The sequence below is a fragment of the Phyllostomus hastatus genome, unplaced genomic scaffold (genome assembly GCF_019186645.2).
Source record: "Phyllostomus hastatus isolate PE091 unplaced genomic scaffold, TTU_PhHast_1.1 phas_scaffold_555, whole genome shotgun sequence".
Taxonomy (NCBI): Eukaryota; Metazoa; Chordata; class Mammalia; order Chiroptera; family Phyllostomidae; genus Phyllostomus; species Phyllostomus hastatus.
The window spans coordinates 4,159,150-4,175,350 of record NW_025334036.1 but is presented as its reverse complement, the minus strand read 5'-3'; the positions used below and the strand labels follow the sequence as shown (position 1 = coordinate 4,175,350).

The 16,201-nt window shown below is 52.0% G+C and overlaps 1 protein-coding gene across 1 annotated transcript; it reads right to left on the bottom strand.

Annotated features, from left to right (window-relative positions):
- Positions 1 to 457: 457 nt before the first annotated feature.
- DET1 (DET1 partner of COP1 E3 ubiquitin ligase) lies at positions 458 to 15,778 on the bottom strand. Its single transcript, XM_045824709.1, has 5 exons — positions 15,717 to 15,778; positions 14,310 to 15,424; positions 10,893 to 11,080; positions 4,646 to 4,837; positions 458 to 1,124 (listed from the first exon to the last, which is right to left on the bottom strand). The coding sequence occupies exons 2-5, from the start codon at positions 15,393 to 15,395 to the stop codon at positions 935 to 937; spliced, it is 1,656 nt and encodes a 551-aa protein (XP_045680665.1). The 5' UTR covers positions 15,396 to 15,424; positions 15,717 to 15,778; the 3' UTR covers positions 458 to 934.
- Between the last annotated feature and the right edge of the window lie 423 nt (positions 15,779 to 16,201).

Below are 16,201 nucleotides of genomic sequence, written 5' to 3'. Positions count from 1 at the left end.
CGCTGGCGGGGGGCCGGCAGGTGTTCGTAGGACAGCTGCGATGGCTCAGCCGTCCAGGAACAGCCAGCCCAATCTCTTCAGGGGACACCTGGAGCTTGCCAGCTCCCGCTGCCCCGACCGCAGTACGTGCTAAACAGTGTCTGCTTCTCTGCGGCCAGAGCGCCGCTCGCTCCTCCGCCTGCAGGACGCAGATGGCGCAGGCGGGAGCATGCCTGCACGCGAGGGTGTGCAATTACGCCCGGCCCCTCCAGCTGGGCGACAATTACCAGGCGAAACCCCTTGGGAGGGCGGCGGTCCTGGCAGATGACCGGCTTCCGTGCTGGCACACACCGCTCAGCCTCCCGAGGGCGGCTGCTGCGTCCACGGCCTCCACCCCGCTTCCCGCTCCTTCCCGGAACCCAGGTATTTGAAAAGCGTTTGGTGAGATCGGAACATAAGGCAGTCATCAAACAGGATATACATAAGTAAGAAAATACCAAGACTTTATTTTTGTTTTCTTATAAAGATAGTCTTGCTTGTTGGCTAAGTAGAAAGGACACGTACATGGTTCTCACGAATAAACAAGATGTACCTGCTACAGAATGCATACCTTAATGCATTGCCAAGGTGACAAGAAGGGGGGTAAGAGTGTAATGCTCTCATTTTCATAGCAATAAAACACAAAATAAAAACCAAAAGTAAAGGAACTTAATTAGTGCTGGACCTTCCCACAGGGAAAAAGCAGGAGGACCTGAAACCAACCAGTAGTTTTTGTACGCAACGAAAAACGCCATTAGGCTGAGCCACGCTCACTCCGCGCCCCAGCTCCCCCCTCTGAGGGGGGCCAGCCAGCCTGGAGTCCATACAGCTGGCAGTCCGGAGCTCTGCTTTAGGGTCCACGGGACAGGAAGGGAGCCGTCCTGGGAGACCAGAACGCCCGGCCCTGGGGAGGCGTCTACGTGCAGCAGTGTCGCATGTGGAAGTTGACCACGTACTCCGCGTTAGTTCTCTGCACGGAAATCGCAAAGGGCTCAAAGGGGTGAAAGGTAAAGGCAACGAGGCGTCGCACCGTGTGGCTGATGGGGCGGCCCAGCAAGCCTGCCTGGATCTCAAACTTGAGCAGGCCAGAGTCCCGGGCATAGAACCTAAACAGGACGAGAGAGAGAGAGGACGGTAGACATACTCACCACCACCTTCAGATCCGCACAGCAGGGGAACACGGCTGCTTGTTCCTTTCCCTTATAATGAAATCCCCTCTCACGCCAGCCCGGGGTCCTCAGAAGTGCAAAATCCCCTTGGTCTTGTCAGCTCACTTTAGGGGCAGGGTGACTGAATTTCACTCTGTCGTCCTATTGTAAGTCACTGGGTCCTTTCTCTCTCCCAAAATAGCCCTTAGTTACAGCCTTAATTACAGCCCCCCATGTTCCAGATGCTCCCTGTCCTAGAACCATCTAGGCCAGGGCTAGAAATGAAATGTGAGCCATGTAGGCAATTTAAAATTTTGGGGTAGGCAGCCACATTAAAAAAAAAATTTTAAGGTGAAATAAATTTTAATAATGTATTTTATTTAATCCAGTACTGATACTGAAAATATCATCATTTCAGTCTACAGTCAATATAAAACATATTAACAAGCTATTTCACATGCTTCTTCACTTTTTTTTTGTACTAACCCTCCGAAATGTGATGTGCGTTTGACACTCGAGCGCACCTGAACTTGAACTTTAGGCACTTCAAGTGCTCAGCAGTCGCATGGGGCTGATGGCTACCGGCTCCCACACAGGACAGTGCGGAACCAGACATACACTTGAGTTTTTCATTTTTAAGAACAAATTCTTTGGCAGGTTCTTCTTTTTCACACACAAAAACCGAATACTAAGCAGTTTTGAATTTGTCATCAAATACCGTCAGACTGAAGACGCCACCACCCATCCCGGTACTCGCAGACCCATAATGCAAAGTAAGTGCCCTGGGAGACTGAGCACTACAGCTGACCGACCAGCAAGGCTGGGGTTGAACTGGGGAGAGTTCTAGAAAAGGAAAAACCTACATTAAAGAATGCTAATTTCCCCTTTAGAAAGCAAATACATAATAGACATAAAGATACTCATACCTTTGGACTCAACAGTCCCACGTCCAAGAATTTGTACCCTTAGAATTTAACGTAAACGAACAGTGACATGGAGAAAGACGGCTGGTGCAGCATTCGCTCTAGCAGCACAATGCAGAAAGAGGAATAAACGCTCAGTAAGAGGGGGATGATTAAATACGGCAGGAACGTTGATTTGAGGGAGTACTGTGCCCTCCTCAGGACTGCGGCTGTGAGGACTACGTGACAACATGCAGACACGTTTCTAAGACACGCGGACCACACGGTGTCACGCTAACCGCCACCGCAACGGTGCGAACGCAGACAAGCACGCTGACAGGGACTGGGACGAAACGTACAACCGAGGTGTTAGAGTGACGGTGCAGCCTCCTCGTGTACCTTTAACATCCTTCCACTTCCCATGTTAAATCACAAATAAGTAAGAATTACAAGGAAAACCCCTTTAGTCGGGTGCTACGGCATTTCCGGATGTGCTATTAGGTTAATCTCTTTTTTTTTTTATTTTTTTTTAATTTATTTTTAAAGAGAGGGGAAGGGAAGGAGAAAGACAGGGAGAGAAGCAACAATGTGTGGTTGCCTCTCACGCGCCCCCTACTGGGGACCTGGCCTGCCACCCAGGCATGTGCCCTGATGGGAATCGAACTGGTGCACCACCTTTTGGTTCACAGGCCAGAGCTCAATCCACTGAGTCACACCAGCTGGGGCTGGGTTAATCTTTTCAAACCAGAAAGGCAAGTTGGAAGGGTGAGAAATGTATCTCATGCTACTTGACAACATCCAATGAGGCCCATTACATGTGTTTAGGTGTGAAAAACACAAAGACCTCAGCCGCAGAGTCCCCAGCACCCAAAGGGCCTAGGATTCAAAGTGAGTTGTCTGAGCTTCCAAACCTGCCCGCCAGTCCACAGGAAACACGGCAGGCAGGGAAAGCCGGTGGCCGTTACGCCAGGGACGCAGCGAGCAGAACCTGGAACGTGGGGACCACCACAGGTCGAACGACCTGGTTCCTCCAACAGTTTCACTGCGAGGAAAGGAAGAGGGAAACCAGACCTTCAGAATAAGAAAGACGGAAGGAAACGGCGACCCAGCATGACGCGGGAACCTCATTTAGAATCTGATGTGGAACAAACGAACTGAAAACAATACTTATGGGACCATGGGCAAATGGGAAATAGGGTTAACTTTTTGGCGGTCTCAATAAGGTTTTGTTCATTTTCCCTAGGTGAAATAATGGCACTGAGGTTGTATTTTTTTAAGCCATATCTGTTAAAAGCTCACACTGAAACACTTACGAGGACTGGGCCAGGGCGGCTGGGAGCTGCTCCAGAACGGCCCGGGGCGACAGCCGGGCAGAGCAGGCAGTGGTGGCAAAAAGGGGTGAGGCGGCCCTGACTGTAAGCTGGTAAGTGCTGAAGCTCGGTGGTGGGTTCCTTATGCTCTTCTGCTATTTATATGTTTGCAATGCTCCACAATAAAAAAAAAAAAAAGTCACGTGGTGTTTGGAACGTGACTGCAATTTCCCAAAGGAAATGTTATGAATGGTGATTGATGGTGCAGAATATTACACACAAGCCCCATTAACACACGGTGAAGCTGGATGATGAAACACCACCCATGCTGTTGTTGTGAGAAAAAGCCCCACGCGCCCGCTCTGGGCTGCAGGCACACGCCTTCCTCCCCCGGCGTCACCCCACGGGGACCGAGGTGCCTATTCCTGCCCCCCGCCCCCTGCACGGCACACTCAGCAACACAAGCTCCCGACTCAGGGAAACAGGCGGCTCTGAGAACTTCCCCTCGGGGAGGCAGGGACAGCCTGGCAGAGTTTACTTGCAAGGCTCCAGCAGTAACACCCCAATGTTTACAAGTGTCATTATCTACATTCCAAAAATTCCCCAGTGAGGACGCCGGAGTTTCTCCAAAACCTCCTGTTCCCCAAATTGCTTCTGCTGCCCTTTCTATTAGATGACTGGGGAATGCGATAATCTGAGCTAGATAAAATTAAAAATCCTGCCCTGGCTGGCGTAGCTCAGTGGATTGAGCGCAGGCTGGGAGCCAAAGCATTGCAGGTTCAATTCCCAGTCAGGGCACATGCCTGGGTTGCAGGCCATGGCCCCCAGCAACTGCACATTGATGTTTCTCTCTCTCTTTCTCCCTCCCTTCCCTCTCTAAAAATAAATAAATAAAATCTTATAAAAAAAATCACATGAGAAAACTTATGTACTCAGCACGTAATATGCATTAAATAAATAACTCTTAAAAAAATTAAAAAGCCTGCACTATAAGATTACCGCATGGAAAAGTATTGTTTCCTTCCCCTGGATACCTTTCAAAGCAAACCACACGCACCTGAACTGGGTGCTTTGAGGAGAAGCGGAGTGGAAGTTGTTCAATTATAAGACTAGGGCCTGAGTGACCAAACAGCCAGCCTTTCCGGTTCAACCCGTGAGTGCAAAAGGACTCAATGACAATAAGTGACATCCCAGAGGAAGGGCGAGAGGGGGCAGGTAGAGACCCGCCCTTTGTCCATCTGCAGCAAGTGCAGGGACGGCGTACTACCTGATAGGGTGGTCGCCGCAGGTCTTGGGCCGCTCCATGACGGACACCCACTTGTCATCGTAGCTGAAGAGCGACAAGTCCAGGTAGGGGCTGCCGCTGTAGGACTGGGCGCTGATGGGGAGCTGGCCCAGCAGGCGGCGCACGGCCTCGGTGTGGCCCCCGTACTTGGCATTGACGATGGTGTCTTTAAACCTGCAACGAAGAAGCACCAGCGAGGAACACTATGTTAGCGGACACACGCTTTCAACGGACAAACGTCTGCGGAAAAACGATTCCTTCTGCAAATACAACGCCAAACCCTGGCAGAAGTCAGAACTCACACACACACACTTGTGGCTAGCTTCAAAGACTCTCAAAAAAAAAAAAAAAGCAGAAAACAGGACCAGAGACCATTATTTCAGAAACATTTTTTGTTTTTAGAAGATCTTTTTTTGTTGTTTTATTTATTTATTTTTAGAGAGGGAAGGGAGGGAGAGAGAGAGAGAGAAACATCAATGTGCGGTTGCTGGGGGCCATGGCCTGTAACCTAGGTATGCGCCCTGACTGGGAATCAAACTGGCAATGCTTTGGTTGGCAGGCCCACGCTCAATCCACTGAGCAGAAACATTTTTTAAAAGACTCTACAAACAAGTTGACAGTGAGTATCACTGACACCTGTGACAACTATTGCTACTTGAATGGACCCTCCCAAATAACAGCCATGGCCTGCATTAAGAAGGAATGACGGAGAGCGGCGAACCCTGAGTAAAGCAGCTTCTCTCTGACTGATCTTAGGATCAGTTGTAAGCCCACTTTCGCCAAACCTTCTGACAATTACTCATCCTTTCTTTGAGTAACGTTGAGAGCCAACTCCCTACACCCTGCAGAAACACCAACGTCCGTATGAATAGTAGCACGGACAGGGTCACATATCGGACTTCCCTCTAACAATAAATAACAATGGAGCAGCTATTCCTCACGATGGTGACAAACACCAGATTTAAAACCCTTGGACCCCCCCCCCGGCTGGTGTAGCTCAGTGGATTGAGCGCAGGCTGCGAACCAAAGCATTGCAGGTTCGATTCCCAGTCAGGGCACATGCCTGGGTTGCAGGCCATGGCCCCCAGCAACCGCACATGGATGTTTCTCTCTCTTTCTCTTTCTCCCTCCCTTCCCTCTCTAAAAACAAATAAATAAAATCTTTATAAAAAAAACCTTGGACCAGCTATTCCTATTCTTCTGGAAGTTCACCCGAAAGAAGCAACCCTGTTTGCAGAAAATTCCCTGTGAGCACACAAGACCAACAAGTTGAAGGAAAAAATAAAATCTACGTGGAAAACAAATTTTCAAATACTATATAATAACAGGAAAACTGTTAAGTGGTAAGTAAAAGAAGCAGGCTACTTGTGTCTATAGAGGACGATTAAAACCACACAGAAAACAAAAATTTACGCCTGAGAAAAAGACTGGCCAAAATACATCAACATGGTAACTGCTGGGTTCATGTAATGACGTTTTGGGTTTCTTCCTTCCTCTTCACTTTCCTACAGCTTCTTAGAATGACTATCATCAATTGGCATGTATTTTTTCAAAAATCTCTATACCAAAGCACATCATATAGTTTAGCCATCCAAGGGAAAATAAATAAATTTTTCATAGTCTGGCGGCGTGGAGGGAATATAACAGCTCATCCCTGAAGCAATGGCATAAAAACTAATGAAGTAAAAACACAGAGGGTCCCTAACTTCGACAAGACCAGGAGGGCTGATTAGATGGTGGTGAGCTCTGCTTCACTGCTGACCCCGAGTGCTGGGTGGACGTGAGCCCTTCTCGTTCCCCCCCAGGCAGGGAGCCCCCCTGGCAACACGGCCTTCCCATCGCTCCTCTGGACAGTCGTGTCCACGGCCTCTGTGGAATTCATCAAATTGAACCTTGGGCCACACGGAACTTCTTTCCCTTTCATGTGAGCTGGTGCTGCGTGTCACCACCCACACATCAACCCTCCTGCCTCGTGGGCTGCGAGAGGCGCAATGAGGGGGGCTGGCCCGCGCTTCGTGATGATCACAGATCAGAGCCTCCATGAAATCTACAGGCTGAAGCCGTTTCTAACGCCCCCCCGACCCCACCTCAACAGCTCCCACGGCATCCACTCCCCAGCCCCCCGCCGACTGAAAGATGGAGCAGATCTCCCTCTGGCTCTTTGCCAGTTTGGCTCCTGACTCGCTGTCCCTCTTGATCTGCGGGGATTTCGATTTCTTAGAGAGGACTCTTCCTACACCACGGCCCCCTGGTTCCTGGACCTCCTCTCTGTTTCAGCCACCCCTTCCCACCATCGGGTGGGTCCTCCGTCTCACCGTGGCCAAGGCCTGCACCCACCCTGCAATCTCACAGTAGAGCACCCCACTCTGCAACCATCTTCTCTCCCCGCTTCCCACTCATTCCCTCTGCTCCTCCCAGCTTCTGCCAGCCCCCGCCCCCAGTGGGTGGGGTGGCGAGACCCATCGATTGCACCAACCCTTTGCCACCCCGCAGCCTCATCGCGTCCTCCCCTCCTTCCTTAGCGAGCCTAACTTCCACAGCGGGTCGCTGCACTGCGCACCTCCTCGACGCCCCGCCTCCTCTTGCTCTGTGGTGCTTGCTTGGGAAAACTACGACTCCAAGTTCAACTCCGCCTCGTCCGTGCCCGTACCACTCGGGAGATTACCGTGGCCGGAGATAAACACGCGACAACGCTCACTTCCAATGTGCAACCACGGCCCTCCTGCGGGCCCTGAATGCCGCACAGCACCCACGAGGCGTTTCCCCAAGTCCGTGGGGCTCCCACTCCTCAGGGACTGTTTCACCCCCCTCCCCCAAGCTCCCCCTCACCCAACGGCATCGCCTGCGTCGTTACTGACAAACGTAAGTCGTGAGAAGGGGACGTGCCCGGCTGCCGTCAGCACGTCTGTTCCAATGTAAGGACCTGGGCTCCCCTGTTAGGCCGACTCCGCCCCTTGCCCTCCAGACCCCGCCCCCTCTCACATTCTCAACCAACTCTCTCCGCCCTTCCCCACACCAGCGGCTTCCCCTGTCCAAAGGATCGCCCGTCTGCCTCCAAACACGCCATCTCCCCCTGCCATTTAAAAAAACGAAAACCTGGACACCGCTTGCTCCTCCAGCTACTGAGGCCTCCTTCTTCAGGTCTCCTTTACGACAAAACTCCCCAGAACACCTTTCGGTTCTCTCCCCTGTTCTCCTCCCCCTACTCTTTCTTCACCCTATCCCAAACAGACTCCCCCCACCCCCCACCCCACTCCTCTCCGCAAGGTCGCTACGTGCAGAAGCTGAGGATCAGACCCCCTGGTCTCTGACCCGTCAGGAGGCGCTGACACCTGCCCACGGAGAAACTACTGGACCGCGCCCCTTGGAGAGCCCTGGTCCCCCCACACTGGCTCCACGCGAGCTCTGCCCTCACCACGCGATGGAACCTCTCTCTTGCGAGCTGATGAAGCCGAAAATGCTGGAACCTTCTCTGTGCTCTCTCACAGCCCACGTCCCTCCTCCACCAATCATTTGGGCTCAGTCTCCAAAATGCCTTGAGAATACAGTTACTCACCATCCCTACCATCTCTGCCCTGACCCAAGCCACCATTATTCAGTAAACAAGTGATTACTGATGGCCTACTATGTGCCAGGCACTCTTCTGGGTGCTTAGGATATCATAAATAACCAAAAAAAAAGAACTTAAATCTTACTAGCAGGAAACAAAATGCAATGATTTTTTTTAAGATTTTATTTATTTATTTTTAGAGAGGGAAGGGAGGTAGAGAGAGAGAGAGAAACATCAATGTGCGGTTGCTGGGGGTCATGGCCTGCAACCCAGGCATGTACCCTGACTGGGAATCGAACCTGAGACACTTTGGTTCACAGCCCGAGCTCAATCCACTGAGCTACACCAGCCAGGACGCAATGATTTTTTTTTTTTTATTGGATCATTGCAATAGTCTCCTAACTGCTCCGACGTTACTCTCCTAGGGTCTCTTCTGAACACGGCAGCCAGAGTGACCCTGTTAAAACATGAGTGAGACCACGTAGGCCCTCCACTCAAACCCTGTACGATCTCACCTGCAGATAAAGCCAAAGCCTCAGAATGGCCTTGTGTGCCTGGCCCCATCTCTAACTGCATCTCTGACTACTCTGCCTCCTGCTTGCTCCAGCCCCGCCACCACGGCCGGCCTGGTGCTGCTGCTCACATGCACGAGGCCCACCTCGGGACCTTTAGATTTAATGTTCCCTTTGCTGGGTGTGTTCTTCCTCCCGACGTCCACACAGCTTGCTCCCTGACCTACTTCAAAAGCTGTGTTCAGCCCCTGGCTCAGTGGATTGAGCACTGGCCAGCCATTCGAAGGGCCACAGGTTCGATTCCCAGTCAGGGCACATGCCTGGGTTGCAGGCCAGATCCCCAGTAGGGGGCGTGCAAGAGGCAACCAATCGATGTATCTCTCACACATCAATGTTTCTCTGCTTTTCTTTCCTCACTCCCTTCCCCTCTCTCTAAAAATAAATAAATAAAATATTTTTTAAAAAAATCTTTGCTCAAATATCACCTTCTCAGTGAGGCTTGTGTTGAGGACCCTACTAGAACAGAACCAACAATTTCCTGTTAACACGCAAAAACCATCCAATGTGACTGTAGTATTTGCTCAGATACACCCCCTTAGCCATCGCCGCCCTCCCGCTCCAGCCTGTCCAGCTGGCATCCGTCCTGCTGTAGCTTCCCTCCACCTTCATCCTTGGAATTCACGTCACTTCTCTCCAGCATCAAACTATCTCCCATGCCGTTCAAATTGTGTTTATTGCTAAAACACATCTTCCAGGTGCTTTCTTAGAAGAGGTACAGGGAGAGCAATTTGGGGGGGACAGCCTGTCTGAAAAATGTCTTTGCTCCCATGATGAGTCGAGTACAGAATTATTGGCTGGACGTCCTTGTTTTCAGAGCGGCCTGAGGACACGACATTCACGACTCCAAGCTTTCAGGGCTGCGATGGGAAGGCCACCACCATTCTGATGACTGGTTTTTTTTTTTTACCTGTGAGATGTATGTCTTCTCTGGAAATGTTTACAGTTTTCTCTTTGTCCCCAGTGTTTAAACATTTCACGGCGACATGCGTCAGTACGGGTCTTTCTTTCACTGTGCTGGATTCTTGATGAATCCAGCGATGTGCTAACCAAGGCTTAATAACCATTTCTCCAGGGGGGGAAGGCATGACGGGAAGCCTTGCCGGTCTCTGTGGCATGACCCCCCTGCAGAGGTCAGGGTCAAGGTCGCGGTGAGACACCCTGAGCGCACAGGTGTCCGGAGGTGAGCAGCAGCACATCAGTGCCCAGTACTGTCACCACTCAGAAAAAACAGACACAGACAACCGCAAGGACACATAGAACAGCGAAATCATTAGAAAACAGTTCATGTTGAATGACGGCTATGTGTGTAACAGTCTGCTTGCAAAAATTCATTCACGTTTAACCAGCAACCGGTGAGTTAAACGAACCAGTGTCAGCTGGCCTGAGCACACGATCACACGGTCCTGCCGATCTGGAAATGCGTGTTCTCAGGGTTGGAAAACGGCCTCTCACGGCGTCCCAGCCTTCGTTTCCTCTCCTGCTCCTTCTGGAACTCGCCAGGTACCGGAACGCCAGGGCAAATCCTGTGGCTCTGTCCCCATCCTTTCTCTTCTGTCTCCCGTCTTTATTCTCCTACCTTTGTGTTCTTCCTTGCGGAGCTCGACTCTGTCTAATGAGGTTTAGATTTCTCACGTGTCGTGGCTCCGGGAGAGCTCCTGTTCTCACAGCGTCGGCTGCTCCAGGGAGCGCAGGGCTGGCTCTCTCTGCCTTCCGGGGTTAACGGCTTTCCTTCAGCGACTCGTGAGTCTTGGTGTCCGTGTTCTTCCTGAAACTTCTCTTCTAATGATAACGGATCCATTTTCATTTAATTTTTTTTTTTTACCACCAGATTTCTGGAGACTATCAATTTGAGCATTTAGAGCCCTGTGTTCCCAAGAGATAAAAAATAAGTGTAACTCATGTTAGATTATATGTTCCATGCAGCCAAGTAGGAAAGGATGGTTAACAAAATATGTTACATTAGGATACGATTCTGTCGGATAGATGAAATAGATGTATGCATCAGAGGATAAGATTGCAGTATGACTTCCTGCAGGTAATGACTACGGGCCTAACCCCAACAAACTGAGGAAAAATCAAGCCCGTGAAGAGGGGCGGAACGGCTTACCGGCGCTGGATCTGCCTTGCAAAATTGTTGCTGGACGCGGAGCAGGGAAACTGGACTTCGCTGTGCAGGGTGGCGTTGCGGAAGAGGTCGCAGAAGTTCTCGAAGAGCTCCAGGAGCTCGTCCGACGTGTTCTCGAACACGGCGATCACCTCCGTGGTCACCATGTTGTACACCACAAAGAAAGACGCCTGCGGGGGGACAGAGAGCCCTGAGGGACAGCTCCGTGGGATGCCTCGCCGAGCAGATGTATCAACTGGCTGAACACTCAAGCTGCAGCCCTGGCTGGCGTAGCTCAGTGGATGGAGCATGGGCTGTGAACCAAAGTGTCGCAGGTTCGATTCCCAGTCAGGGCACATGCCTGGGTTGCAGGCCACGGCCCCCAGCAACCCCACATTGATGTTTCTCTCTCTCTCTCTCTTTCTCCCTCCCTTCCCTCTCTAAAAATAAATAAATAAAATCTTTAAAAAGAAAAAGAAAACTCAAGCTGCCACGGGAAACACGCGAACCCTTCCACACTGCAGCACTCGGGCTGAAACGTGGCTCTGAGTGGTTCTGGGAAAGAGTTGGCGGGGGGCTCAGTGGGCTTTCTTACCCACGGGCCTCAATGTTGCCAGGTTTGCCACTGTATCTGTGCTGCCAGCATCACGGACCCGGCCAGCATTTATATACAAAAAGGTCGTCCACCTTTCATTTTAAACTGTGCAGATTCAATTATTTTTCCTTCTAAGTGTTTATTTCCTACTTGCTCCCCAACCTACCCTGTGTGTGTGGGGGCGGGGGGGGATACTTTTTTAAAATGCCAGATTTAATTTTCCTTCCCACTGAGAAACTAATTTGCAACCTAGAGTTGCCTGTTGACAAATTATTTTCTCTTGTATATATGTACTGTTGAAAGTTCAATTTAGAGGCATTTGTTTTTTCTTCTTAACATTTCTGACATGCAGAGGGCGGCCTTCAGTACACTGTGTCCTAACACTGCCCAGGCAAGCTGTGCCCCAGCCGGGCCCTGCTGCTGAGCCAACGGAACATCAGAGAGACACTCCCGCTTCCCCCTCCACAAAAGTGCCTTCGCCAAGAGCATCTGGGAGAGACACTGGTGACACTGCAATCTCAGAGGGGGGCCTGAGAAGCACGCAGATGCCACAGGTGGCAGAGTGACTGCTTTCCCTTGAATGGGTGCCTGGGTGGCGAGCCCCCCCCCCCACCCCTGCAAACCTCCAGCGCTCTGCTTTGCTTGGCCCCACAGGGAAGCCCCAGGAACAAGTTTTGTCGCAGCGAAGGGGACAGGGTCAATCCATCTGCAGGCTTCCGAAAGGGTGCTGGCAGTCTTCAGAACACTGAGATTAGTCCCCCCCGCCCCCCGCCCCACTCCTGTGATTAAGTTTCAATCTCCATTAACAATTTCTGGAGCCATTTGGCCTACCCGTTTTACTCGTAATTAGTCCTTCCCAGAGCTTGGATTACATGACTTTTGTGAACCCCTGGAAATTAAATTTGGCTGCAAATGAAAGAGGCTGGAGGGTAACCTGAGAATAATACCCCTCACATCAGCACGGCTTTGTTTTGGATGCGCTTTTTGCTCATTAACCTTATTGGAACCTATCAAATTAAACTGAGGAAGGAGGGAGAGGCGGCTGGGGCAGAGGGACTGGGTGTCGCCTTACGGTTCTGTTAAGCAAAGTGCAGAGCCCTGGTAACATTTCTGGCTACAACTTATTGCAGCTATGGGGGGCGGGGGGTCCTGCTTTTCTCGAAGAAAAAAGGGATAATCTCAGACGCAGCCATCGCAGACCTCTTATTCCCTCCAGAACAAAAAAGGTCATTACAGCTCAACTCTGAATAAAAGAGCCACTCGGGTCCTGCCACTCAGGTCCTAGACCCGGGCACCACTCTGATCACATCAGGATTCACTCTGATTATATGAGTACAGAGTTACACACAAACGTCCTCTCAGCTTCCCCCACCCCACCCCACCCCCCACCCCCCTGGGACTGACTGGGAAATACAGGACAGGAGGGTGCGGAAGTCAAGGGCTTCACTGCCCATCTCCCACGCCACACAAGACGAACCAGTGATGGCCCCCATGGGTGACTCTGTCATTGACAGGGAAGAAAAAAAGAATGCAGAAAAAAATGATCTCGCCCTGGCTGGCGTAGCTCAGTGGATTGAGCACGGGCTGCGAACCAGGCATTGCAGGTTCGATTCCCAGTCAGGGCACATGCCTGGGTTGCAGGCCATGACTCCCAGCAACCACACATTGATGTTTCTCTCTCTCTCTTCCTCCCTCCCTCCCCTCTCTAAAAATAAATAAATAAAATCTTAAAAAAAAAATGATCTCTAAACCCACCGCACTCCCCGTTTTTTAAAGAACTCGTGAACCGTGACGCTAAAGAAGGGTATCGGAAAGCACGTCACCTTGACGGCGGCCAGGTCTCAGGAGACGAGGCCCCCTCCCGTGTCTCCTAACGGCAGACCAGCCACAGGTCAACGAGCAGCAGCAGCAAACCCAGGTGACTTTGTGGTCTGCTGGCTCGCCACCTGTTCGGAGTTTCCAAGGGGCATCTAAGGAGACAATCCGGACACGGGAGAATGGGGGCAAAGGTACAGAAAGGTGGTCTCTTACTCGGTCTGCACTGGGGTGCGGTGCTTCTTAAAGGGAAACGCCCAGGTTACCCTGAATTTCAACATGGTGTGTCCGTCCCAGAATCTCAGAGGATTCTGGCCTCTTACCAACGTCTCAGTCCAGACCCTCTCCCCCACCAACACCTTCCACCCACGTGAAGAACCTCAGGCCCTGCGGTCCTGATGATCCGCTCGGGGGACCCAAAGCCTGGGCTTCCTTTTCCTCTCACTGCTCTCCAACCTACGTGCGAGGGGTCCAGGGAAAGTCCTAAGTCCTGACTCCATCCGGTGGACTTGCCTATTTGTCACCCTTTAAAGACGACTTCGTGAAGCAGTGTATCAGCATGAGCCACTTACGCAGGAAAGAGAGGTTAGATTTTCAGAGGAGTTTTTATACGGTGGGTTCACTCTTATTGCCGGGACTACAACAGCCAGACCCACAAGCGGCCTTACAAAATCAAGGCGGGATCACCCCCAGGGAGTCCACACCTTGACCTTGCCCCCCATGGGGGCTTCCCCCTCGGGGGCACTAAAAACGTTCTGCGGAAGGTAGGAACCGCAGAGGTGACTATCTACACGGGAACGGCTTGAGGTTTAGCTTCCATGTACCCAAATACACACTCGTGGCCAGAGGAAAACGCGGCTGTTTAAGGTCTGACCGAACCCCAAGACGGCAAATGTTTAAGGCCACCCAAGACGTGGGTTTCGGAGAGGGGGGGCCCCGACGCAAAGGGAGAAACCGCCGCCTCCCACCGAGGAGACGGGAGAAGCAGCCGGCGGGAGAGCCCCTCGCACCTGCGACGGGTCCGTGACCCTCAGGGTGACCACGTCCTCGCTGGTGTACTTGATGAACAGGTGGTTCTCGTCCAGCAGCTGCATCTTCCACATGCGCAGCTGCCGCAGCTGGTCAAAATACTGGAAGAAGCGCCTCTTGGCCATGGCGCTCCCGTCCTGCTCCGCGCGGCGCCACAGGTACACGAGCAGCCGGTGCTTGAGGGAGTTGATGAAGGGGTCCCTGAACGGGTTGGCCATGCCCGTCTGGCTGTCCCGCTGGACCTCGGGGAAGACAGCGGACACGGTGAGCAGGTCGTCCTCGTAGCAGAAGCGGCCGATGGTCCTCACGTCGATGAAGGTGCCCTCGGGGGTCACCTGGAACACGTGGATGGTCTGCTGCTGCACGGACAGGATGGCCAGGATGTTCTTGTACAAGTACAGCCCCTGGTTGTGCGACAGGACCACCTTGTCGCACTTGAAGGTGCGCGTGTCGCACAGGCGGCCCGTGTGCAGGTCGATGATGTGCAGGGAGTAGTCCTCCAGGGGGGACCGCGGGTTGGGCGTCACGGACTCGCTGTTCCGGTACACCTCGTAGAAGGGCGGGTGCGGCTCGTCCGGGAGGTAGGCGGCCGAGCCCACGATGACGCAGCGGCAGTCGTCGGTGAACAGGCTGCACTCGCGGTTCAGGTGCTCGCCGTTGGCCGCCACGTTGGTGATGTGCAGCAGGACGAAGAACCGCTCGAAGAGCCGGCCGCGGATGTTGACGGACCGCTGGTCGTTGCCGTTGGACAGGATCTCGCCCGCGTAGCCCTGCAGGAGGTCCTCGGCCGCCTGGCAGCCCTGGTACTCGTAGATCTCCAGGGACGTCTGGTCCGAAGAGAAAGCGATGAAGTAGCGCCCGTCGGGCGAGAACTTGCGCAGGAAGCAGGGAGGCTTCTCCACGTTGACCACCGTGAAGTTGGGGAAGACGTTCTGGTGGAAGACCCGGACCTGGTGCCAGTGGGTGCCCGCCCGGCCGGAGCTGATCCGCCGGCGCTCCAGGCGGTGGATGACGTTCTGGTTCTGGATCCTCCGGGGTTTGATGGTGGGGACATGGTGATCCATCATCACATCTCTACACGGAAACGTCGTCAAGTCTAAGGAGAGGAAGCAAGAGTTACCAAAACACGCACGAGTCAGAGAGACTTCCCTCCTCATGCCCTGAGCCTGGGAGGCCTCGGGAGGACAAGGGTCAGCGTCTCTGCTTCCCTGACTATAATCAGGGCGTGGTCCGGACCTTTCCAGGTCTGGAAACGGGTTTGAGAGAAGGGCCTAACCCAACTGGAGTGTCTTCAGAGCAGGCACAGCTGTTGGGAACAGTCAGCAAACCTAGACTGTATCAGATTTTTTTCAGTGTATGTTCATTAAAAAATATAGGCAAGGACCTACCTCCAAGATGGCTCTACCCAGCAAAGCTTTCATGTAGAATGGAAGGGCAGATAAAGTGCTTCTCAGATAAGGTCAAGTTAAAGGAGTTCATCATCACCAAGTCCTTATTATATGAAATGTTAAAGGGACTTATCTAAGGAAAAGAAGATAAAAAATATGAACAGTAAAAAGACAGCAAACTCACAATCATTAACAACCACACCTAAAACAAAAACAAAAGCAAACTAAGCAAACAACTAGAACAGGAACAGAACCACAGAAATGGAGATCACATGAAGGGTTAGCAACAGGGGGAGTGGGAGGAGGAGAGAGGGGGGAAAAGGTACAGAGAATAAGTAGCATAGATGGTAGGTAGAAAATAGACAGGGGGGAGGGTAAGAATAGTATGGGAAATGTAGAAGCTAAAGAACTTATGACACATGGACATGAACTAAAGGGGGGAATATGGGTGGGAGAGGGTGTGCAGGGTGGAGGGGAGTGAAGAG